This window comes from Pyrus communis, chromosome 9, assembly GCF_041283825.1.
Source record: "Pyrus communis isolate YQ-2024b chromosome 9, ASM4128382v1, whole genome shotgun sequence".
Lineage (NCBI taxonomy): Eukaryota > Viridiplantae > Streptophyta > Magnoliopsida > Rosales > Rosaceae > Pyrus > Pyrus communis.
The window spans coordinates 19,416,881-19,443,031 of record NC_142573.1 but is presented as its reverse complement, the minus strand read 5'-3'; the positions used below and the strand labels follow the sequence as shown (position 1 = coordinate 19,443,031).

The window sequence follows — 26,151 nt, the reverse complement described above, 5'->3', positions numbered from 1 at the left end:
ACGCCCGTTTCATACTTTCCCATGATGTGACAGTTCCGGGGGCTAGTTCATACAACCAATCTTTACCCCTTTCCAAGAGAGAAAAGGGAAAAGCCTTCATCTTCAAAATGCTCCTATGAACATTCACCGGGGTCATGCTTGAGCAAACAACCTTAAACTCCTTCAAGTGTTTATTAGGATCTTCCATGGATAACCCATGGAATTTGGGAATATGGTGCAGTAAGCTAGACTTTAATTCGAACTCATTGGTCTTGTCTGGGGCTGCCCTTGGATATTGAATGCATAGAGGCATGGCATTGTCCAATCCCAAAGCGGAAAGCTCCTCGATTGTTCGATTGTTTGCTGCCATAGCTTGTTCTTCCTCAAAAATCTGAGCCATGGTCTCCTCTTCCATATGTTCTTCGTCTTCTTCAAGATCTGGTGCAAGTTGAGGTGGTTGGGGCTCTTGTTGATTCGTCTTCCTTCTCAAAGTTCGCTCGAAATCGTCGTTAAAGTTTAAGATATGCTCACGAACCGCTTGAGAACTCCAAGTCATAAACTTGTACCTAAAAACAAGAAAACAAAACAAGGTCAGCAACTAAAACCAAAAACACACGAAAATAAACAAAAAGAAATAACAAAGGACTAGCAAAGTTGCTAATCCCCGGCAATGGCACCAAAATTTGATGTGAAAATTAACTTAACACACAAATTAAACCCTATTTTGACAATTGTTTGTATCTTTGAGTCAGTTTTCATTAGATTAGCAATCCTTCCTAATCCCCCGGCCTAGAACGATCTCTACTTATATCTTTACTACAATTGTCAAAAAGAGGGTTTAATTTGAGTGCTATTATTTATCACATCAGGTACGCTTAAATTAACCCTCAGATTTTCCTTAAGTCATCGAATTGAATGGAATTAGCGCATCACAATCAAATTATTTCTCAAAAGTTCCCTACATATAAGCGCATAATAGAGAAACAATCACAGATCATTAAATTCTATGAAAATCATAAGTGTTGACAAGGCATTCGTAACTATGAAGGCGCATGATACTTATGCCAGGAATTTACTTAACATGATTGTGACAAACAACCTTTACTACTTATGAATATAAGTTCACAACGATTAGGTGAAACTCCCTTATATCCTAGCATCAGATTTATGCATGCAAATTAAGTGTGCACTCTCAATCCACATACACAAACAAGTTTTAATTCAAACAGATAAGTAAATTGAATTCACAATTCATGAAATCAGAACTAGAAGTAATCAAATCATATTGCAAATATAGCCATGGTTTCGATATTCCCCCTAGCTAAGAGAGGATTAGTTCCTCATACTCACAAAACAAAGATTATTGAATTTAAACATTAAAAACACAAGAAAGATTACACTGATAGGAGCATATTTATGCTACTTAGTTATGTTGTTTCCTTGCATTTAGTGAGTTAATTACTATTTATTTTAGTCTTTTAAGCTATTTTCGTATGTTTTTAGGTCCTAATGGCAAGAGGAGCAAAAAAGGGCATTTTGGAGCTAAATGGAGCATTTTTGGGCATGGATTGGATAGCTTAACCATGGAGTAAAGAGGATGGACGAAATTGAAGTCAAGAAGGGCTAGTCCAAATGCAAAGAAGATAAGGAAGAAGCAAGAAATAAGGAACCTTATCCAACCTTATCTTATCCTATCCTAACCAACCTTATCCTTTCCTAACTCTAACATTATCCTATCTTATCCTATCCAAATTAGGTTGTGCCTTAAATCTAGCTAATTAGAAGGGATTAGGTGCATCTTTAAACACTAAGAACAGTTTCTAGAAGCTTATCCATTTGTTTTGCCGCATAAACACCATTCCATATAGGTTTAGGAATTGCAATCCTTCTTCTACACCTATATCATGTGTCCTTGCCCCCTTAGGTTTAGGAATCTGCCCTAAACCATTCCTTCTAGAATCCCCTAAATCCTAGCCGTGCACTATCTAGTCCATTCCCCATATGGTTTCTGCCCTGAATTAACCCTTTTTCAATGGGATTGTGCAATCCTTTTCCTTCACTAAGTGTGCCTAATTAGCCTATATAAACAGCCCTATGCCGCACCATTCATTCATCCACTCACTCATTCATTCATTCATACTTTCATCCATCAAACACCACAATCCATTCTACACCACCCTAGTGCCGCAAGCAAGGAAGCAAGGAGAGGAGGACTTGTGCAATCTGCCATCCAAGGGAGTGCCGTGCATGCCATTGGAGTGTGGAGCGTTTTTCTTGGTTCTTTCTATCCTTAGTCTTAGTTCAATGTTTAAATTTAATTATCTTTGTTTTGCGAACATGAGGAACTAACTTCCTTTTAGTTAGAGGAGAATTTGAAGCCATGGTTATATGTTAATCATGGCTTCGAATTCACCTCTAACTAAAAAGAAGTTAGTTCCACATGATCGCAAAACAAAGATAATTAAACTTAAACATTAAAAAGAAAGATACAATACACCTAGAAACACTCCAGGTGGCTCCTCCTTCCTTCCTTGCTGCCAACAATGGGGATTTGTGTGAATTTAGGCTCTTGAGGTGTGGTGGATGGTGTGGTGTGAATTTGTGGGAGAGGGTGGTGGTTTTTGAGTGTTGTGGCATCAAGTATTTATAGGGTGAAGGGGAGGCACGAATTTGGGTTGAAAAGGAGAGGAATTAGGACTCCAAATCACCAAAGAACAAGGATACTTTCAATTAGATTCCAAGGAGGACAAGGAATGGTCCTTGTGGCAGATTCTAGAACTTCTAGAAGGGTAACATGTGGCATAAACTTAATGCACGAAAATAGGGCTTCTAGAACTTGAAATAGGTGTTTAAATGTATAACTAATCCCCTCTAATTAGCTAGATTTAAGTCCTAACCTGATTTGGATAGGGTAAGATAGGATAATGTTAGAGTTAGGAAAGGATAAGGTTGGTTAGAATAGGATAAGATGAGGTTGGATAAGGTTCCTTGCATTTGGACTTCTTTCTCCAGATTTTTAGCCTTTCCTAGCATCTCTTGACTTCAATTTCGTCCATCCACATTGCTCCATAGTTAAGCTATCCAATTCATGCCCAAAACTGCTCCAAATAGCCTCAAAATGCACTTTCTTGCTCCTTTTGCCATTAGTTCAATGTTTAAATTTAATTATCTTTGTTTTGCGAACATGAGGAACTAACTTCTTTTTAGTTGGAGGTGAATTCGAAGCCATGATTATATGTTTTGTATGAATTGATTACGTCCAGTTATTATTTCTTAAGGCATGAATGTGATTTGCTTATCTAAGTTATTAAAACTGGTTTATGTATGTGGGTTGGGGGTTAACACTTAATTTGCATGCATGAATTTGATGCTAGAATATAAGGGGGTTTCACATAATAGTTATTCACTTATATTCACAAGTAGTGGAGGTTGCTAGTCACAATCGCGTTAAGTAAATCCTTGGTATGAGTCTCATGCATTTCATAGTGATGAATACCTTGTCAATGCTTATGATTTTCACAAAACTTAATGACTTTTGACATGTATCTTTATTATGCGTTTCATATAGGGAACTTGAGAAAGATAATTTGGTTTAGATGCGTATTCCATCTAACTCAATGAAATAAGGAAAATCTGATGGTTAGTTGTGCGATGCAACTAATTTGGGGCGTTGTCATTCATAGTCTAAGGGAATAATAACTGGAAATTGGTTCGTATGCATATATCATGTGTGGAGAAGGACCCTCTAACTAGCTTTTCACCCATTTATTTTACTTAAATTCGTTTTTCAAAAGTGTTTTATATAAAGTTCTTGTTTTAAGTTTAAAATTCGTCAAAAACAATCCCCATTTCACTTAGTCTTCATATTTGAGTCAAAACCTGTTTTCCTTGAGTCTTTTGAGTCAAGTTGAGTTCTATTTTCGTCCAAAACACGTATTTAGTCTAAAGTTGAGTCTTTTTGAGTATTGCTTTCTGTTTTAAGTGTCTAAAGTTAGTTTTGACGCTATAGAGTCTAGTTTAGTATTTTTGAGTCTTATTTATATAGATTAGCATCCCTAGTTAATCCCCGGTCTAGAACGATCCCTACTTACATATCTACTACAATTGTCACAAATAGGGTTTAATTTGAGTGTTAGAATATTTCACATCATGCGGCAGATATTGGAGGGAAAGGAGAGTGGATTGCAAGGCAAGGCAAGGCTTTCTAGAAGGGAATAGGCGCCACCTTTGTAGGGTTTCTAGAAACAATGTGTTTTGTGGCTGATTTGGGACTTCTAGAAGAGAACTGATGCGAATTATATAAGCACACAAATTAAAACCCTCTTTTGACAATTGTAGTATATGTATAAGTAGGGATCGTTCTAAACCGGGGATTAGGAGGGATTGGTAAATCACTTTGAAAACTGACTCAAAAACGTAAAACAAAGGTTAAAACACTAAACTAGACTCAAAGAATGAAAAACTAAACACTAGAACACTAAAACAAACCAAAAGACTCAAAACAGCAACAAAACACTCAAATCTGCCTTAAAAACACATTCTGGGCAGTTTTGAACACCTAACACTAATTTGGACGAAAATACAATTAGTTTTGACTCAAAAGACTCTAAAACACACTTTTGGACAGATTTGGAACAAGTAAGAAAAGGGGATTTGTTTTTGGACGAATTTAAAAGAAAACAAGTAACTTAAAACTTAAAACAGATTTTTGGACGAATTTAAGTAAAACCAATGGATGATGGACTAGCCAAGGGATACTTCTCCACACATGACACATTCAAACATAAGTTGATTTCCAGTTGCTTTTCGATAAACCATGAACCTCAACACCCCAGATTAACTGTGACATCACTAATTAACCCTCAGATTTCCCTTAAGTTATTGGATTGGATGACATCATACGACAAGCCAAAGCATTCTCCAAAAGTCCCCTACATGACATCATAATAGAGATACAATCAAAGATCATTACGTTCAATGGAAATCATAAGTATTGACAAAGCACTTGTAACTATGACATCATGATACACATGCTAGGAATTTACTTAACATGATTGTGAAAACAACCTTAACTACTTGTGAATATAAGGTTGAAACGATTATGTGAAACTCCCTTATATTCTAGCACCAAATTCAAGCATGCAAATTAAGTAGGCCTCCCTAATCAACATACAAGAATAAGTTATCCATCAAACGGTTAAGTAAATTGCATTCACAATTTATGAAATCACAACTGGAATTGATCAACTCATATTATAAATGTAATCATGGCTTTAAAGCATCCCTAGGCTAAAACAAGTTTAGCCTCTCATGTTCATAACAAAACAAAGGAAATTAGAATTAAACATTGAAAACAAAAGATAGATTACACCTAGAAGCGTTCCAACACTCCAACTCAAATGCATAAACGTCCAAGACTTCTTCTTCTTTCTCCTCTTCTTTGCTAGGTCACGGCACAAGTGCTACGGTGGTTTTATGGATGAGTTTCTGGGTTTAAGTTGGGTTTATGGAGGTATGGTGGTGCGGCAAGGCTTAGTGGTGGTGTAGGGTGGTTTGGACGAAGGTTTGAAAGTCGAGGGATGGTGGAAATTTGGATGGAAAGCTGCGGCAAGGCTGGATGTGTTTGTGAATGAAGGCTGGTTGTGTGGAAGGGGGGATTAGGTCCATAAGGTTGCGGCACAAGGGTATTTATAAGGAAGAAAAGACCTAAAGGCTTTATTACTTAGTTTAGGAAAGGAATTAATTCTAAATCTTTGAAGAATAGGAAACAAAAAATCAGAAATTGAAAGGAATAGGAAGGTGACTTGCGGCAAAGGTTAGAGAGAAAGCGAATGTCATTTATTTCTGAATTTAGGCAAGGATTTAGGAATATAAAAGGGTATGTGAGTTAGGCTGAGATTGGTATGAAAAAGGAAGGTGTTTAAGTAGTTAAAATAGGGAACAAGGCCCTTCCTTGCACGGCAAGGAAGGGAAACACAAGGGAACACACGGCAATGTACTAAGGTTGCAAGGGATGTTGTTTTTGTGACCTAGAATAGGTAGGAGCCTTTGATCTTGCTGAAATATGGAGTCTTTAAGGATTAGGAAAGATTAAACCAAAATAGGAAACCTTGGCTTAACTTTCCTAATTCAAGTAGGAAACCTTCTTTGACTAGGATTCCTCATTTGATTAGGAATCCTCTTGTGATTAGGAATCCTAACTTGATTAGGTCTTCAATTTCGTCCATTCCTTTTGCTCCAAACATAAGCTATCCATTCCAAGCCCAATTTTGCTCCAAAATGCTTCAAAATGCACCTTTTTGCTTCCTTAGCCATATGAACCTAAAAACACACGAAAATGGCTTAAACTACTAAAACAACTATGAACTAACAACATAAATGCACGAAAACAAGCTAAGTAAGTCGCCTAAATATGCTCCTATCAAGAATGCTTCTAGAAATAGGTTCTAGAAATATATACTTAGGTCCCCTTGCAGCTAAGATTAAGGCATGATAAGATTAGGATAGGATAAGATAAGATAAGGTTGGATAAGGTTTTGGATAATGTTTCCTCTTTTGAGTTGATTCCTTATCTTCTTTGTCTTGAATTTAATTTCTTCATCTTCTTATCAGATTCCTAGCCTTTTGAACTCCAAATTCGTCCATCCATCTTGGCCCATACATGTGCTATCCATTTAGTGCCCATAACTGCTCCAAAATGCGCTTTCTTGCTGATAGGAGCATATTTAGGCGACTTAGTTGGCTTGTTCTTGTGCATTTACGTTGTTATTTCTTAGTTCTTTAAGTCTTTTAAGCCATTTTCGTATGTTTTCAGGTTCTAAGGGCTAAAGGAGCAAAGAAGTGTATTTTGGAGCCTTTTGGAGCACTTTTGGGCTAAAGATGGATAGTTTATGCTTGGAGCCAAAGTGTTGGGCGAAATTGAAGACCAAGTGAGCCTCGAATCGAAGGAAGAAGAAGGAATCAAGAATTGGAAACCAGTTTCCATTATGGGGAGTTTCTATTCTTGAAAGGTTTCCAATTGTGCAAGTTTCCAAATAATGTTGGTTGCCTAAATCACATGTTCTAGAAGCCCTAGACATGTCCTAAATTGTGCCGCACCTTACCTTCCTTTTCTCTCCCAAAATCTGCAAGATTATGTCACAATCCCTTTCTTAAAAGTCTTAGCCGCACCTATACATTCCCTTTCACTCAAAATCTGCAAGTTTTGCACTTTCCCCTTCTTTTCCTCCCTTTGCCGCAAGACTTAGCCCTTTTCCCCTAATTCCTGATTTCAATTACCTATTCTAAAGGGATTTAACTTAATTCCTGATTCTTAGAATTGATTTGGGGAATTAAACACTTACTTATTTCCTATGCAACCCTTGCCGTGCACCTCCCTTGACCTTTCCTCTTCCTTGCCGTGCAAGGGAGATAGTTCTTTCCTATTTCCTTGCATTAAAACACATTCCTTTTGTGTTTTATGCATTGCTGCAGCTTTTAGGGAGATTCCTTTAATTAGTGCATCACGGTTAACTTGGGGTGTTGAGCATCATAGTTAATGAAAAGCAATTGGAAAATCGATTCATATACAAATGTGTCATGTGTGGAGAATGGACCTCTAACTAATCCATCCATCATCTTGTTTCCAAAAATTCGTTTTAAAATCTGCCTAGTTTTATAACTTGTTTCGTTATTTCAATTTTCGTCAAATCAAAACCCCCCCTTTACTTTCTTGTTCTATAGTGTTTAGAGTCTGTTTAGTTTGTGTTTTAAAGTGTTTTGAATCAAACCATAATCTTAAATTCGTCCAAAATTGTGTTTAAGGTCAGAAACTGCCTAGTTAGTGTTTTTAGGCAGTTTTGAGTCTTTTGAACTTGTTTCAAGTCCTTTGAGTCTTTGTGAACGTTTTTAACTTTGTTTTTATGTTTTTAAGTCAGTTTAGAGGTTTTCGCAAGCCCTCCTGATCCCCGGTCCAGAACGATCCCTACTTGCATCCTTACTACAATTTGACAACAAGAGGGTTAATTTGTGTGCTTAACTATTTATGCATCACTTGCTACTTTAACCCTTTGTACCTACAAACACACGAAAATAGTTTGAAATACTACATTAACTAAGAAATAACAACTGATGTGAAAATTAACTTAACACACAAATTAACCCTCTTTTGACAATTGTAGCATATAAATAAGTAGGGATCGTTCTTAAACCGGGGATTAGGAGGGATTACTAAACACTTTAAACTGACTCAAATAAATAAAACTAACCTTTAAAACACTTAACTCAACTTATAAAGACTCAAAACAAGTTCACAAGACTCAAAATAAGTTTAAAACACTCAAAACTGCCTAAAAACACAAACTGGGCAGTTTTGACTCTAAACACAAACTTGGACGAAATTTGGTTCTAACTTGACTCAAAACTCTTAAAAACACAATCTAAAACATATTTGAACTAATTAGACACTCTAAAACAAATGGGGATTTGGTTTTGGACGAATTTGATCGAATTAAGTGGATGATGGGATAGCTAGGAGGTTTTTCTCCACACATGGCATGCTTGCATACAACACAATCTCCAGTTGCTTATTGATGCGAAAATTAACTTAACACACAAATTAACCCTCTTTTGACAATTGTAGCATATAAATAAGTAGGGATCGTTCTTACACCGGGGATTAGGAGGGATTGCTAAACACTCTAAACTGACTCAAATAAATAAAACTTAACCTTTAAAACACTTAAACTCACTTAAAAAGACTCAAACACGTTCACAAGACTCAAAATAGGCTAAAAACACTCAAAACTGCCTTAAAAACACAATCTGGGCAGTTTTGAGCCTAAACACAAACTTGGACGAAAATTGGTTCTAACTTGACTCAAAACTCTTAAAAACACAATTTAAAACATATTTGGACCAATTAGACACTCTAAGACAATTGGGGATTTGGTTTTGGACGAAAATCAAACAAACAAAACAAATATGTAAACTAGGCAGATTTTGACGAAATTGGTGGAATTAAATGGATGGTGAGATGGCTAGGAGGTTTTTCTCCACACATGGCATACTTGCATACAAAATAATCTCCAGTTGCTTATTCGATGAATTTATGAACCTCAACACCCCAAGTTAATTAGGTACGCTTAAATTAACTCTCAGATTTCCCTTAGGTCATTGAATTGAATGGAATTAGCGCATTGCAATCAAATTATTCCTTAAAAGTTTTCTAAATGAAAGCGCATGATAGAAAGACAATCAAAGATCATTAGGTTCTATGGAAATCATAGGTGTTGACGAGGCATTCGTAACTATGAAAGCGCATGATACTTATGCCAAGAATTCACTTATCATAATTGTGACCAACAATCTTAACTACTCATGAATATAAGTTCCCAACGATTAGGTGAAGTTCCCTCATACCCTAGCATCATGTTTATGCATGCAAATTAAGTGTGCACTCTCAATTCATATACATAAGCAAGTTTTAGTTAAAACAGATAAGCAAATTGAATTCATCATTCATGAAATCACAACTAAAAGTAATCAAATCATCATGCAAATATAACCATGGTTTCGAAATTCCCCCCTAGCCAAAGGGGGGATTAGTTCCTCATGCTTGCACAACAAAAAGTATTGAATTTAAACATTGAAATCATAAGAAAGAATACACCTTAATGCTCAGCAATTCCAAGATGGATTCGATGCACAGATTGGTTCCTCTTCCTCCTCCTTGCTGCGGCACAAAGTGTGGGTGCTGGAATTGGTGGTTTTGGATGGTGTTTTCTTGTTTGGAGGGATGGAGGATGGTTGATTATTGATAGGAGCATATTCATGCGACTTAAATAGCTTGTTCTCGTGCATTTACGTTATGTTTCTTTAGTTATGTTAGTACTTTAAGCTATTTTCGTGTGTTTGTAGGACCAAAGGGCTAAAGGAGCAAAAAGATGCATTTTGGAGACTTTTGGAGCACTTTTGGGCTAAGGATGGATAGCTTATGCTTGGAGCCAAAGTGTTGGACGAAATTGAAGACCTAATTGAAGACCAAAGTGTTGGAACCTTGTTCCCTTTAGTTTTAGGACATTTAAACCTTTCCAATTCCCTTATGCCGTGCATCTCCACCTTTCTCCCAAAACCATACACATGCATTCATTATTCATTCCCTCACATGCTCCCATTACTTATCATAACCACTTATCATATCATCCACTTATCATTCACCACTTATCTTATCACCACTTATCATATCATTCACTTATCATATCATACACTTATCATATCATACACTTATCATAACCATACACTTATCACTTATCACAACAACAACCTTGCACATGCACATTCATCCACATGCACCCATAATCATTCACTCATCTTTAATCCACATGCATCTTCCATAAATCAAATCAGCCACATCCACATGCACTTATTCCACTTCATCATTACACCACATTCTCTCTCTTTAATCCACATGCATTCATCATCATTCCCCCTTTAATCCACATGCTCTCCCATTTCAAATTACATTACCATTCACCACAGAAAAACACCATCATTGCCGTGGCACATGCATCTCCCATTCCCATCAGATTTCCATCATATTCACATGCATTCCATCCTTTAAAACATTGCACATGCACTCCCTTTAATTAATTAAGCCACATGCACTCCCATCCATTTCATCATTGCAGCCAACACATGCTTTCACATGCATTTTCAGATTGTCCCCTTGCACATGCAGCCACATATTCATTGCACATGCAATTCCAACCCACATGCATCCTTTAATCATTCAAACATGCAGCCACATTCCCTCCTAGCTGTCATGTTCCCCCCATTTCACCTATAAATAAGCATCCATTGCATTCATTCTAACACATTCCATTCATACACATTTCATTCACTCCTCCATTTCAGAAATTCATCCATTGTACATACCACAAACACTTCCCCCTTTGTGCCGTGAGTCTCCCTTACAATCCAAACACCATCCTTCAATTTCCACCACTCCTCTTCCATTCCTCCACCACTCCCCAAACCATTCACACCATCAAACTATCCTTAGACCTTGTGCTACAACGAAGAGGAAGAGAAGAGTGCCTAAACGTTCATACAATTCAAAGTTTGAGTTGTTGGAATGTTTAGGTGTTTCTTTGATTTCAATGTTTAATTTCAATACTCTTTGTTTTGTACGAATGAGGAAAGGAAGAGAAGAGTGCCTAAACGTTCATACAATTCAAGTTTGAGTTGTTGGAATGTTTAGGTGTTTCTTTGATTTCTCTTTGTTTTGTACCATGAGGAACTAAAATCCCCTTTAGCTAGGGGGTGATTCGAATATATGTTTATGCTTGCATTTTGATTTGATTACTTCTAATTGCGTTTCATAAGTTGTGGATTCAATTTGTTTAACCGTTTGATTGATAACTTATTTATGTATGTTTATTGAGAGTGCACACTTAATTTTCATGCATGAATATGACGCTAGAATATGAGTGAGTTTCACCTAATAGTTACGAACTTATATTCACAAGTAGTGGAGGTTGCTTATAAACAATCGCGTTAAACGAATTCTTAGCATAAGTTTCATGCGTATTCCATAGTAACGAATGCTTCGTCAACACTTATAGTTTTCATGATGCTTAATGATCTTTGATTGTATCTTTATTGTGCTTTTCACGTAAAGGACTTTTGGAGAATGTTGTGAATTGCGTTGCGCTAACCCATCCAATTCATTAACTTAAGGAAAACTTGACGGTTAATTTAAGCGGACCTAATTGACCCGGGGCGTTGAGTTTCATGGTTTATTGAAATGCAATTGGAAATCATTTTATTATGCAAGTGTAACATGTGTGAGATGAACCCCTTAGCTAGCATTCATCCATTTCAATTCCATTCATTCTATTTCAATTTCATATTTACTTTCTGTCTAGTTTATTAACTTGTTTATGTTTTCATGTTTAATTTAACTTGTTGTTCAATTATGTTAAACATGTGGAACTAATTTCTTCTTTTAGTTAGAGGTGAATTTGAAGCTATTTACATATGTTGGTTATGATTTGATTTACTCCAGTTATGAATTCATGAACTTTAGATGTGGGTTACTTTTCTGTTTTGATTAAGAACTTGTTTATGTATGTGGGTTGAGGGTCGACACTTAATTTGCATGCCTAAACTTGATGCTAGGATATAAGGGAATTTCACCTAATCGTTATGAACTTATATTCATGAGTAGTAAAGATCGCTAGTCACGATTGTGTTTAATAAACCCTAGGCGGGATTAACATGCGTATTCCATAGTTATGAATGCCTAGTCGATGTTTATGATTTCCGTTGAACTTAATGATCTTTGTTGAATGTCTCTATCATGCGTATTCCATAGTTAGGGACTTTGATTAAGAATAATTTGGTTGTAATGCGTATCCCATTCAATCCAATGAATCTAGGGAAATCTGAAAGTTAGTTTAAGCGGACCTAATTAACTTGGAACATTGTCATTCATCGTTTGTTGAAGTCATAACTGGGAGTCAAATTATATGCTTATGTTCATGTGTGGATAAGGAACCCTCTAACTAGTTTTTCATCATTCTATTCCATCAATTTCGTTTGTACAATCTGTTTTGTTTCCACGTTTCTATTTTAGTTTAATTTCATCCAAAACCAATCCCCCATTTATTTTAAAGTGTTAGATTAGTTAGAAATACATTTAGTTTATGTCTATAAGTGTTTTGATTCATTTTAATTCCCAATTTCGTCCAAATTCACCAAAGTGCTCAAATCTGCCCAGAAAGTGATTTTAAGGCAGTTTTGAGTGTTTTGGGTGATGTTTGAGTCTTTTGGTTTGTTTTACTGTTGTAAAGTTTAGTTTTGCATTCTTTGAGTCTAGTATAGTTTTTTTATTTTGTGTTTTTACGTTTTTGAGTCAGTTTCCAAGTGATTTTGCAATCCCTCCTAATCCCCGGTTAAGAACGATCCCTACTTACATACTTACTACAATCGATAAAAAGAGGGTTTAATTTATGCGCGTATAAATCGCGCATCAATTATGGTGGGGAAGGATGCGGCAGAGATGTATGGATGTGTAGGGAGGTCTATGGAGGCTTAGAATGGAGAATGGAGGTGCGGCACAAGGGTTTCCTGTCTAGCATAAGGGGTGTACGAATTTTTGGCTGAAAATATGTTTATATAGTCCTAGGGTTAATTAGATTAGGGTTACACTTAGCAGATTTATTGGATTAGGGCCCTAGGGTTTAGCACAAGTGAGTTAAATCCACTTAGGAGAGGGTTTGGCCCAATTCGTTTCATAAAAGGATTTATATAACCCAAATCCACAAGGAATGAGGCCTAATAAATCAGAATCCAAAGGGAAAAAGGTTTAGGAAATTCGTCCAAAATTGGGCCTTCTAGAAACTAGGTGTTTTGTGGCTGATTTTGGGTTTTCTAGAAGAAATAAAAGGGGGAAGGGTGTGGCACCCTTTTAGGGTCAGATAAGGCTTCTAGAAATTAGGTTTTTAGGTCCACTTGCAGCTAGGATTAAGGTGGAACAAGATTAGGTTAGGATAAGATAGGATGAGATAAGGTTTTGGATAATGTTGGATAAGGTTTTGGATAGGGTTTCCTCTTTTGATCTACTTCCTTATCCACTTTGTGTTAAGCTTAGTTCCTTCCTCTTCTCATCATATATCTAGCCTCTTGAACTCCAAATTCGTCCATCCATGTTGGCCCATATGCAAGCTATCCACATAGTGCCCAAAACTGCTCCAAAATGCAGCAAAATGCACTTTCTTGGTACTTTAACCCTTTGGACCTACAAACACACGAAAATGAGTTATAATACGACATTAACTAGGAAATAATAGCACAAATGCACAAGAATAAGCTAGCTAAGTCGCCTAAATATGCTCCTATCAAATTCCCCCACACTTATCTTTTGCTAGTCCTCGAGCAAAACGAACAATCAAAAGTAACAAAACAAACAATCTAAACCTTCCAACGTTTGCCTCACGGATTTCCAATGAAACATAACATGTCAAAGATCACCACTCACATAGATTTAAGCAATCCTTACCCTCGAACATACTTAATCATAGTCACCATTCACTAGCTCACATTTGATCAATTAACACAACATTTTGAATGTAGTAACATGCCTTAGAGAATTCCCTCAATTCCGCACCGGATATACTCTCTATCCTCACTCAGATTTTCTGACTACACTCCCTACACTAGGTATATGTGAGAAGATTGATGTAAACATGTAGATGAACACTCACATATGTTATAACAAGAAAAGCATTTTCTGGAATTATTAACATGTATATATATGATCTCATGAATGGAATGCCACTACTTAGACGCGAGAACCAGGGATATCATATGCTCAAATCCACTTTAAACTCCACATATTGAAACACATAACAATCAAGATAGAAGTCAAAGGGTTGTAACGAGGCTAGGGTATTGGCTAACAACGAAAGGTGAAGGATAAACAAACATTCTTAAAGCAATAGTGAGCAAAGTATTGAATTAGGCACTTAGAATTCCCTTTAGAACGCGGAAGTCAACTTTGAACACCCAAGGGGAAGTCACACAAAACTTAGGGCCATATTCAAACTTTTTGGACCCTTTCTTCAACAATCACACTTGTGAGTTCATTCTCACTTATTCTCACTCTTTTCTTTCTTTTCTTCTTCTTTTTTTTTCTTTTTCTCGTGCCTCATTTAAGACTTTGGCACACACACACTCACAAAATCCCTTCCCCCACACTTGTTTTCTGCACAAATGTCACTCAAAAGGACTTCCTTCTAAGTTATGCTCCACTATACTTTAAGAACAAAGGTATGGAAAGTCCTATTCTAGGCTAGGTAAGGATGATGTGGTTAACAAGAAAATAGGCTAAATAAGGCTCAAAGGGGTTTAAACCTACAATACAAATGACAAGGGTGGATTCGGCTATTTGGCTATGGTGGTGACTACTACACAACTTCATCTTGTTATTTGTTATGCTAATCAATTTCATGCTTTGAATGAAACGGGTATGAGTTCTAGTATTTGGAACTATAGTGATGAAACGCATTCTAAGTAGCAACCAAGCGAAGAATAATGAGATCATGCAACGACTTTAGAAAACAAGAATGCACAGATTAATAACTCTCCAAATAAACGTTTAGGCTCAAGTCTCTGAAGGATGTAGCGTTTGTTTGAGTTCTTTCCTCCAAGCATGTTACAAAAACTGATTTTATCCTTTGTGATTACATGTGAATTCGTAAACTACAACCAAGCATAAACCAAAGAGCAAATCAAACTTCCATCATTGTTTGTAACTCTCTTTAACAGTCATGCATTAAAAACCAAATCCTCATCATTGTGTTGGAAGGTACCCTAAGACACAAACAAACAAAAAAAAAAAAACAACTATTTTTGGGTTTTTCAAACACTTTTTTCGATTTTTTTTCAAATTTTCGGATTTGTACTTCAAAACACACCAAAACGCACTAAAATCACATAGAAACAGTGAGAAACAACATTAGGAGTGATAGGTGATAGAATCCCACGAATTTTGCGTAAAAACACTTGTTTACCCCCCCACACTTAAATCAAACATTGTCCTCAATGTTTCACACAAAGACTCACACAAAAGCAAACAAATAACAAACAACTAAGCATGATAAAATAAAACAACAAGGAGAAGGGTTTAGAAACGCAAATCTGGGTTTGGAGTGTGATGCGAGATTTATACGCACACAAATTAAACCCTCTTTTCGTCAAATTGTAGTATATGTATAAGTAGGGATCGTTCTGGACCGGGGATTAGGAGGGATTGTTAATCACTTGGATTTGACTCAAAAACGTAAAAACAATATGAAACACTCTACTAGACTCAAAGAATGCAAAACTAAACTTTAAAACACTAAGACAAACCAAAAGACTCAAAACAACACAAACACACTCAAATCTGCCTAAAAACCACTTTCTGGGCAGATTTGAGCACAAACACAAATTTGGACGAAATTAAGTAATAACTTGACTCAAGAACGTAAAAACACAATATAAAACACTAAACTAACTCAAAGAATGTAAAACTAAACTTTAAAACACTAAAACAAACCAAAAGACTCAAACAACACAAACACACTCAAATCTGCCTAAAAACCACTTTCTGGGCAGATTTGAGCACAAACACAAATTTGGACGAAACTAAGTTGTAACTTGACTCAAGACTCTTAAAAACACAAACTAAATGTAGTTCTAACTAATCTAACACTTTAAAACACTAAGACAAACCAAAAGACTCAAACATCACCCAAAACACTCAAAACTGCCTTAAAATCACTTTCTGGGCAGTTTTGAGCACTTTGGTGAATCTGGACGAATTTATGTAACAAATTGAATCAAAACACTTAGAAACACAAACTAAGATACTTTCTAGCTAAATTAGACAATAAAGTAAAGGGGGATTGAGTTTTGGACGAAATTAACTAAATGCACAGATTGTAAGTAAAAACAGAAAGTAAAGATGAATGTGATGGAATTGAATGGATGGAAACCTAGCTAAGGGGTTCATCTCCATACATGTTACACTTGCATAATAAAATGATTTCCAATTGCATTTCAATAAACCATGAATTCTCAACACCCCAAGTTAACCGTGATGCACTAATTAACCTTCAAATCTTCCTAACGTTATTGAATTGGATGGGTTAGCGCATACACAATTCAAAACATTCCCCACAAGTCCTCAACATGAATGCATAGAAGAGATACAAGCAAGAATCATTACGCTCTATGAAAATTATAAGTGTTGACGAGGCATTTGTTACTATGGATTGCATGAAACTTATGCCAAGAATTCGTTTAACGCGATTGTTTATAAGCAACCTCCACTACTTATGAATATAAGTTCGTAACTATTAGGTGAAACTCACTTATATTCTAGCATCATATTCATGCATGAAAATTAAGCGTGCACTCTCAATTAAACATACATAAATAAGTTATCAATCAAACAGTTAAACAAATTGAATCCACAACTTATGAAATGCAATTAGAAGTAATCAAATCAAAATGCAAGCATAAATATATATTTCGAATCACCCCCTAACCAAGGGGGGTTTAGTTCCTCATAACTTTGAAAGCAAATAAACACCTAAACATTCCAACAACTCAAACTTGAATTGTATGAACGTTTAGGCACTCTTCTCTTCCATTCCTCATACGTACAAAACAAAGAGAATTGAATTTAAACATTGAAATCAAAGAAACACCTAAACATTCCAACAACTCAAACTTGAATTGTATGAACGTTTAGGCACTCTTCTCTTCCTCGTTGTTGTAGCACAAGGTCTAAGGTGAGGTTTGGTGGTGTGAATGGTTTGGGGAGTGGTGTTTGGATTAATAGGGAAGGCACGGCCTTGGAGGTTTGTGGATGGTGTTTGTGACTGAAATGTGTAAGGAAGAGTGTATTGTGTTGTGAAATGGAATGAATCAATTGTGGCTGCAATGGATGCTTATTTATAGGTGAAATGGGGGGAACATGACAGCTAGGAACTTGGTGGAAATCTGGAATGGTGATGGGAGATGCATGTGGCTGATTTATGCATGTGATTAAAGGGTGGAAATGCATGTGCAAGGGGACAATCTGGAAATGAAGGTGAATGTGCTGATTTGTGGTGCAATGATGAAAGGCAAAGTGCATGTGCAGAAATGATAAAGGGGGAAATGCATGTGGCTGCAATGGTAAAGGATGGGAGTGCATGTGCAATGTTTTAATGAATTGGGAAAGCATGTGCAAAAGGGGAATGCATGTGGCTGCAAGGTGTGAATGATTATGAGTATGATAAGTGTGTGTATGGTTATGATAAGTGATAAGTGGTTATGATAAGTGATATGATATGTGGTGATGATAAGTGATATGATATGTGGTGATGATAAGTGATAAGTGTATGGTTATGATGAGTGATAAGTGATAAGTGTATGATAAGTGATAAGTGATAAATGTATGATATGTGGTGATGATAAGTAATGGGAAAGCATGTGAATGCATGTGTTGATGAATGGGATTGTGGAGATGCACGGCATAAGGGAATTGGAAAGGTTTAAATGTCCTAAAACTAAAGGGAACAAGGTTCCAACACTTTGGTCTTCAATTAGGTCTTCAATTTCGTCCAACACTTTGGCTCCAAGCATAAGCTATCCATCCTTAGCCCAAAAGTGCTCCAAAAGTCTCCAAAATGCATCTTTTTGCTCCTTTAGCCCTTTGGACCTACAAACACACGAAAATAGCTTAAAGTACTAAAATAACTAAAGAAACATAACGTAAATGCACGAGAACAAGCCATTTAAGTCGCATGAATATGCTCCTATCAAATACCCCCACACTTATCTTTTGCTAGTCCTCGAGCAAAACAAAACAACAAAAGAACACGAAACTAGACAAAACGAACAAAACACAACCTACACCTTCCAATAATCGTCTCACGGATTTCCAATGCACATGACAAGTTAAAAATCATTATTCCCATAGATTTTAGCTATCTTTACACTTAAGTACATTCTTACTCATAGTCACCACATACTAGTTCACAATTAAGCATTTAAAATCATGATTGGAATGTAGTAACATGCCTTAGAGAATTTGCTCAAATCCTTACAAGAATGCACTCTATTTTCACACAGATTTTCTGACTACACACCCTACACTAGTTATATGTGAGAAGATTGATGTAAACATGTAGACGAACACTCACATATGTTAAAACAAGGAAAGCATTTTCTGGATTTACGACAATGACATGAATATGATCTCATGAATGGAAAGCTACTACTTAGAACGAGAACCAGTGATTCCATATGCTCATACCAAATTCAAACTCCACATATTGAATACATAACATCAAGATAGAAGTTGAGGGTTGTAACGGGGCTAAGGGTAATGGTTTAACAAAGAAAGGTAAAGTAAAACCAAGGTTCTTAAAGTAATAGGAAGCGAAGTAATGAAATTGACACTTAAACTCACTTTTAATGGCAGAAATCAACTTTTAAACACAAGGGAAGATTCATGCAACAACTAGGGTCAAATTCACTCTTTTGGACCCTTCCTTCAATAACCAATGCTTGTGAGATCATTCTCACTTATTTTTCAACTCTTTTTCTTTCTTTTCAACAAATTTTTTTTTTCTTTAATTCATTCTTTGGCCGTGCCCTATTATCTTCCCCCACACTTATTTTCTGCAATATATTGATCAAAAGGAGTTCATTCTAAGTCATGCTTCACTAAACTTCAAGAACAAGGGTATGGGAAAGTCCTACTCTAAGCTAGGTAAGGGGTGATGTGGTTATAAAAGAAAATAAGCTTGAAAAGGCTCAAAAGGGTTAAAACTTACAACAAATAAGAAATATGAAAAGGGATAGGCTTTTTGGCTTTGGCTTGACTAACAACTTCATCTTATTGTAAGTTATGCAAACAATATCATGCTTTGAATGAATTGGATATAAGTTCTAGCATTTAGTTCTATTATGATACAATTGCATTCTAAGTAGCACCCAAGCAAGGAATAATGAGATCATGCAACAACTTTAGAAAACAAAGAATCACAGAAAATGACTCTCCAAAGAAGGTAATAGCTCGAGTCTCACAGGGTTGTAGCGTTTGTTTGAGTTCCTTCCTTCAAGCATGTTACAACAACGAATTTTTCTTTTATGATTGCATGTGAAGTCATACATTATAACCATAACCAAGCATATACCAAGAGTAAATCAAACTTTTCTCTATGTTTATAACTCTTTTTAACAGTCATGCAATTACAAACCAAATCCTTATTATTGTGTTGGAAGGTACCCTAAGACACAAACACACAAAAACGACTCAAAACACTCTTTTTAGGTTTTTCAAAACATGTTTTTCAAATTTTTATGTGATTTTCGGATTTATAAAAACAAAACATACTAAAACACTCTAAAACATCTTAAAAAACACCTTAAAACAGTAAGGAACAACATTTGAAGTAATGGGTGATAAAATCCCACGAATTTGTATTAACAACATTAGTTACCCCCCCACACTTAAATCAAACATTGTCCTCAATGTTTTAAGCATAGATTCACACAAAACATAAGTAAACACACAAAAAGCACTTAAACATATTAAACATGGCAGAATGTAATTAACAAAGAGAAGAGTTTAGGGACGCAAATCTGGTTATGGAGTGTAAATTCCCTCTTCTCCTTGGTGATTGCATTGAGGCTTTGATCTTTGTGATTCCACAGGCTCATTCTTGAACTGGTTTCCTCCCATCGTTGATTTTCCTTTGTGCTACTCTTGAACTGGGCAGCAGGATTCTTTTTGTCTCCCCCGGAGGTCTGAGCTTTCCCCTTTTATCTGTTTCTTTGTTCAATCTTTGCAGGAGTGGTCCCTTCTCTGGAAGTGTATCAACCGTTGAAGATGACTACTCGAGAGCAACGCTAGGTAAGCAATCAGGAATAAATTCCAGGCAGTCGGATCCAGATCGGAAGACTGACTCCAAGTGCCGGCTGATTGCTTCTTTCACTTTGCCATGCGAGTAAGAACAAGGACAAAGAAAAAGACAAGGAAAGAGCATGATATGAGATACTTTTGCTTTTGACCTTGATGATATGAGATACCTTTGCTTTTGAAGAAGCGGTGAATGAATCAGCACACTTCAATCCGCCATTTCCTCCTGGGTCATCTGTACTCCAGGCATTTGGTATCATCTTTGGGGAAGAAGAAAGAATTGAGTATTTCGAAAGGCTTTGTTGGGAGTGCACCCTCAGAGGTGAGGGAGAGTTGGGCATTTTCTTCAGGTTTGCCTTGCCATAAAAGACGAAGGTCGACATATATAGAGATAATATCAAGTGGTGGTACTCTTCTTTTACCCTTGTCGACAAACGTTTTGATCCCGCAAATCCGGCTTTTTGAAATAGTGGCGCCTCTTCGATTTCTGAACGACGCCCCTTTGCTTTCTGAACGACACGTAGTAGTGCGGATGCGGCTCCTTTTGACAAAGCTGCACGCGTTTTCTGAAAAGCAGAGAAAGCGTCGCCGAACATTGCGCTTGTCGGCTAAAGATGTGTAGTTGCGATGATGGCCTCCACGTGTTGTCTGAAAAGAAGAAATCTTTTGACAAAGTTGAACGCGTCTTCTGAAAAGCCGAGGAAGCGTCGCCTAAATTACGCCGGAAATTCCGGCTTTTTGAATCGGTGGATGATGCGAGATTTATACGCACACAAATTAAACCCTCTTTTTGTCAATTGTAGTATAAGTATAAGTAGGGATCGTTCTGGACCGGGGATTAGGAGGGATTGTTAATCACTTGGATTTGACTCAAAAACGTAAAAACAAAGTTAAAAACGTTCACAAAGACTCAAAGGACTCAAAACTGCCTAAAAACACTAACTAGGCAGTTTCTGACCATAAACCCAATGTTGGACGAATTTAAGATTATGGTTTGATTCAAACGTAAAAACACAATATAAAACACTATACTAGACTCAAAGAATGCAAAACTAAACTTTAAAACACTAAAACAAACCAAAAGACTCAAACATCACCCAAAACACTCAAAACTGCCTTAAAATCACTTTCTGGGCAGTTTTGAGCACTTTGGTGAATTTGGACGAATTTGTGTAACAAATTGAATCAAAACTCTTATAAACACAAACTAAGACACTTTCTAACTAAATTAGACAATAAAGTAAAGGGGGATTGAGTTTTGGACGAAATTAAATTAAATGTACAGATTCAAATTAAAACAGATAGTAAAGATGAATTTGATGGAATTGAATGGATGGGAAGCTAGCTAAGGGGTTCATCTCCACACATGTTATACTTGCATAATAAAATGATTTCCAATTGCGTTTCAATAAATCATTAATTCTCAACACCCCAAGTTAACCGTGATGCACTAATTAACCTTCAAATCTTCCTAACGTTATTGAATTGGATGATTGCATACGACAACCCAAAACATTCCCCACAAGTCCCCTACATGATTGCATAATAGAGATACAAGCAAGAATCATTACGCTCTATGAAAATTATAAGTGTTGACGAGGCATTCGTTACTATGATTGCATGAAACTTATGCCAAGAATTCGTTTAACGCGATTGTTTATAAGCAACCTCCACTACTTGTGAATATAAGTTCATAACTATTAGGTGAAACTCACTTATATTCTAGCGTCATATTCATGCATGAAAATTAAGCGTGCACTCTCAATAAACATACACAAATAAGTTATCAATCAAACGGTTAAACAAATTGAATCCACAACTTATGAAACGCAATTAGAAGTAATCAAATCAAAATGCAAGCATAAACATATATTTCGAATCACCCCCTAACCAAGGGGGGGTTTATTTCCTCATAACTTTGAAATCAAAGAAACACCTAAACATTCCAACAACTCAAACTTGAATTGTATGAACGTTTAGGCACTCTTCTCTTCCATTCCTCATACGTACAAAACAAAGAGAATTGAATTTAAACATTGAAATCAAAGAAACACCTAAACATTCCAACAACTCAAACTTGAATTGTATGAACGTTTAGGCACTCTTCTCTTCCTCGTTGTTGTAGCACAAGGTCTAAGGTGAGGTTTGGTGGTGTGAATGGTTTGGGGAATGGTGAAAGGGGAAACATGACAGCTAGGTTATGATGATGAGTGCATGTGCAATGTTTTAAAGGATGGAATGCATGTGAATTAAGTTGGAAATGCATGTGGAGTGGCTGATTAGAATCTAGGGTGCATGTGGGTTGGAAATGATGAAGGAAATGCATGTGAGTGACAAAGTGTGAATGATTATGAGTGCATGTGGGTTAATTAATTAAGTGTATGATATGATAAGTGAATGATAAGTATATGATATGATAAGTGTATGATATGATAAGTGGTGAATGATATGTGGTAAGTGATATGTAGAAGTGGTGATGATAAGTGTATGATATGTGATAAGTGGTGATGATAAGTAATGATATGTGGGAGTGTGGCTGAAATGAAGGAGTGGAATGTTGGAATGTTATGCACGGCTAAGGATATAGGAAAGGTTTAAATGTCCTAAAACTAAAGGGAACAAGGTTCCAACACTTTGGTCTTCAATTAGGTCTTCAATTTCGTCCAACACTTTGGCTCCAAGCATAAGCTATCCATCCTTAGCCCAAAAGTGCTCCAAAAGTCTCCAAAATGCATCTTTTTGCTCCTTTAGCCCTTTGGACCTACAAACACACGAAAATAGCTTAAAGTACTAAAATAACTAAAGAAACATAACGTAAATGCACGAGAACAAGCCATTTAAGTCGCATGAATATGCTCCTATCAGAGTGGAAGTTCCATCTTCTCCTTGTCGAATACATGGGTTGCCTCCCAAGAAGCGCTTGCTTTAAAGTCTTCCAGCCAGACGATACCTCATTTTAAGCTTCATTGGAGCCCACTGCATGGAGGGGTACATCATCCACAACATGTTCCTTGAAATTCTCATTGTATGGCTCTATGAATGGAAGGGGGTAGTGATCCTCCCTGATTGTGGTGTTTTGGTTCCTAAAGTCCATATAAATGCTCCCACCACCTTGAAATCGACTGGGTACCTGCACCAAAGAAGGTAACAACCTATTAGTTGAAATGGGAATTGGAATTGGGATTGGAGACTTACTAGGATGTTGTGGCAATGCCCCTAAGGCAGCCACCATCTCGCCAATTTTATCACTAGGCACGGCCAAATTGGGTGTTTTTAGGGTAGTGGCGTGTTCCTTGTGCTCCACTCCAATTCCTTCCTCGATGGTAGTTCTAGATGCATCCTTCTTGATTGGTGCTAAATTATCCTGCCCTATATTTTTAATTATACCAATGGCAAAACAAGAGCGAACATCATTAGGATTCTCAATGGAGTCAGAAACTTTAAAGTTAATCATATCACCACCAAATGCCATAGTTAAGGCTCCCTTGGCCACGTCAATCTTGGTGTGGGCTGTTTTCATGAAAGGTCGTCCAAGTAAGAGTGGCGATGGTGGAGAGTGGGTTGAATCCTCCATGTCAAGCACATAGAAATCTGCAGGAAAAATCAAGTGTTCTACCTGTACTAAAACATCTTCCAAAACTCCTCTTGGGTATGCATTAGATCGATCGGCTAATTGAATAATAACACCATCATTTTTAAGCTCTCCTAGATTCATAGATGCATAAACAGAATATGGCATAACATTAATTGATGCACCTAAATCTAGCATAGCATGTTCAAACCTTGTATTACCAATTACACAAGGGATAGTGAAACTACCTGGATCTTTGCATTTAGGTGGCAGCTTTCTTTGCAACATTGCAGAGACATTCTCACTTACATGTACCACCTCTTTCTCCCGAATCCGTTTCCTTGTTGTACAAATCTTCTTCAAAAACTTAGCATACTTCGGAATTTGCTTTATTGCATCAAGGAGCGGGATATTGACATGCACCTTCCTAAACGTCTCCAGGATGTCTTTTTCATCCTCCTTTGTCTTAGATTGCATAAACCTGCTAGGAAAAGGCACATTTAGTGGAATAGAACTAGACAAATTCGAATTTGGACTTGCCTTAGTGGTTTGTGATGGTTTTTATGCACTAGGGGCCTGCGGCAAGGTTTGTTCCATCCTTGTCGTGGCTTTGTCCAATTTCTCCTCTTCGAGCAGCAGCTTTTCATCCTCTTTTTGACTTGATTTGGTTGGTTTGGGGATAGTTCCAACTTCCTTGCCACTTCTCAAGGTGATAGCCTTAGCAGTTTCAAAACCTCCTTTTGGATTGACAATGGTCGAGCTAGGCAACTTGCCTTGCTCTCTGAATTGGCCCATGAACTCTGCAATCTGCCCTACTTGCTTTTCTAATTCATCAACCTTTTTGTCCCTATTTTGCATTCCCTGCGCCATAGAAGTTAGTAATTGAAAAATTTGATCATTATCTATGGACGAACCTAATTTGGGTTGTGTAGGTTGTGCTTGGGGTGGTGTGGGTGCATACGGCCTTTGGTAGAATCCCGGAGGTTGCTGCCTAAATGCGCTTTGTTGTTGGGGTTGTTGGGGCTCCCTCCACTTGAAATTTGGATGATCTCTCCAACCGGGATTGTAGGTATTAGAGAATGGATCATTCCTTAGTTGATTTGGACTTTGGTACCCCACAGCATGGGCACTCTCCCATCCTCCATTCTCTATCAATTGAGGACATTGATCATTGAGATGTCCTTGCATAGAGCACACTCCACATATAGCCGCACCTTGCATTTTGGATCCTTCAACAACCTGAGACACAAGCATAGTGAGATTAGCTAATTGAGATTGAATTTCAGAAATTGCACTTACCTCATTCACTTGTTGCCGTGGGGTATCTCTTTGTCCAAGGCCTTCATATTGTTGTGCATTCAATGCTCGGTTTGCAATTAAGACCTTGGCAGCCAGCGGTGTTTTGTCAACCAAAGCACCACCCGCTGAAGCATCTAGCATTTGTCTCTCAATTGGAAGGAGTCCCTCGTAGAAATATTGAATTAAGAGCTCTTCCTTCATTTGGTGCTGTGGACATGAAGCAACAAGGGTTTTAAAACGTTCATAATAAGTTGGAAATGATTCACCTTGATTTTGCTGAATGCCACTAATTCTTTTACGTAAAAGAATGACTCGAGAAGTTGGGAAAAACTTCTCCAAAAACGCCCTTTTCATACTCTCCAATGATGTGACAGTTCCGGGAGCTAGTTCAAACAACCAATCTTTGGCCTTTTCCAAGAGAGAAAAGGGAAAAGCCTTCATCTTCAAAATGCTCCCATCAACATTCACCGGGGTCATACTTGAGCAAACAACCTCGAACTCCTTCAAGTGTTTATTAGGATCTTCCATGGACAACCCATGGAACTTGGGAATATGGTGCAATAAACTAGACTTGAGTTCGAACTCGTCAGTCTTGTCTGGGGCTGCCCTTGGATATTGAATGCATAGAGGCATGGCATTATCCAATCCCGAAGCGGAAAGCTCCTTGATTGTTCGGTTGTCGGCTGCCATAACTTGTTCTTCCTCAAAAACCCCTTGCCGTGGCCTCCTCCTCCACTTGTATTTCATCCTCTTCAAGGTCTGGTGCAGGTGGAGGTGGTTGAGGCTCTTGTTGATTCTTCTTTCTTCTCAAGGCTCGCTCAAAATTGTCGTCAAAGTCTAAGATATGCGCATGAACCGG

At 37.2% G+C, this 26,151-nt stretch overlaps 1 protein-coding gene across 1 annotated transcript; it reads right to left on the bottom strand.

The window, feature by feature from the left end:
* Nucleotides 1-531: 531 nt before the first annotated feature.
* Nucleotides 532-25,439, bottom strand: LOC137709014 (uncharacterized). The gene is made up of 2 exons (XM_088700048.1): nucleotides 24,908-25,439; nucleotides 532-545 (listed from the first exon to the last, which is right to left on the bottom strand). Exons 1-2 carry the CDS (start codon nucleotides 25,431-25,433, stop codon nucleotides 532-534), a joined length of 540 nt encoding a protein of 179 aa, XP_088556174.1. The 5' UTR covers nucleotides 25,434-25,439.
* Between the last annotated feature and the right edge of the window lie 712 nt (nucleotides 25,440-26,151).

Excerpts from the sequence above, each read along its gene's own strand:
- LOC137709014 (XM_088700048.1), bottom strand. The coding sequence starts at position 25,433 with ATGCTAGATGCTTCAGCGGGTGGTGCTTTGGTTGACAAAACACCGCTG.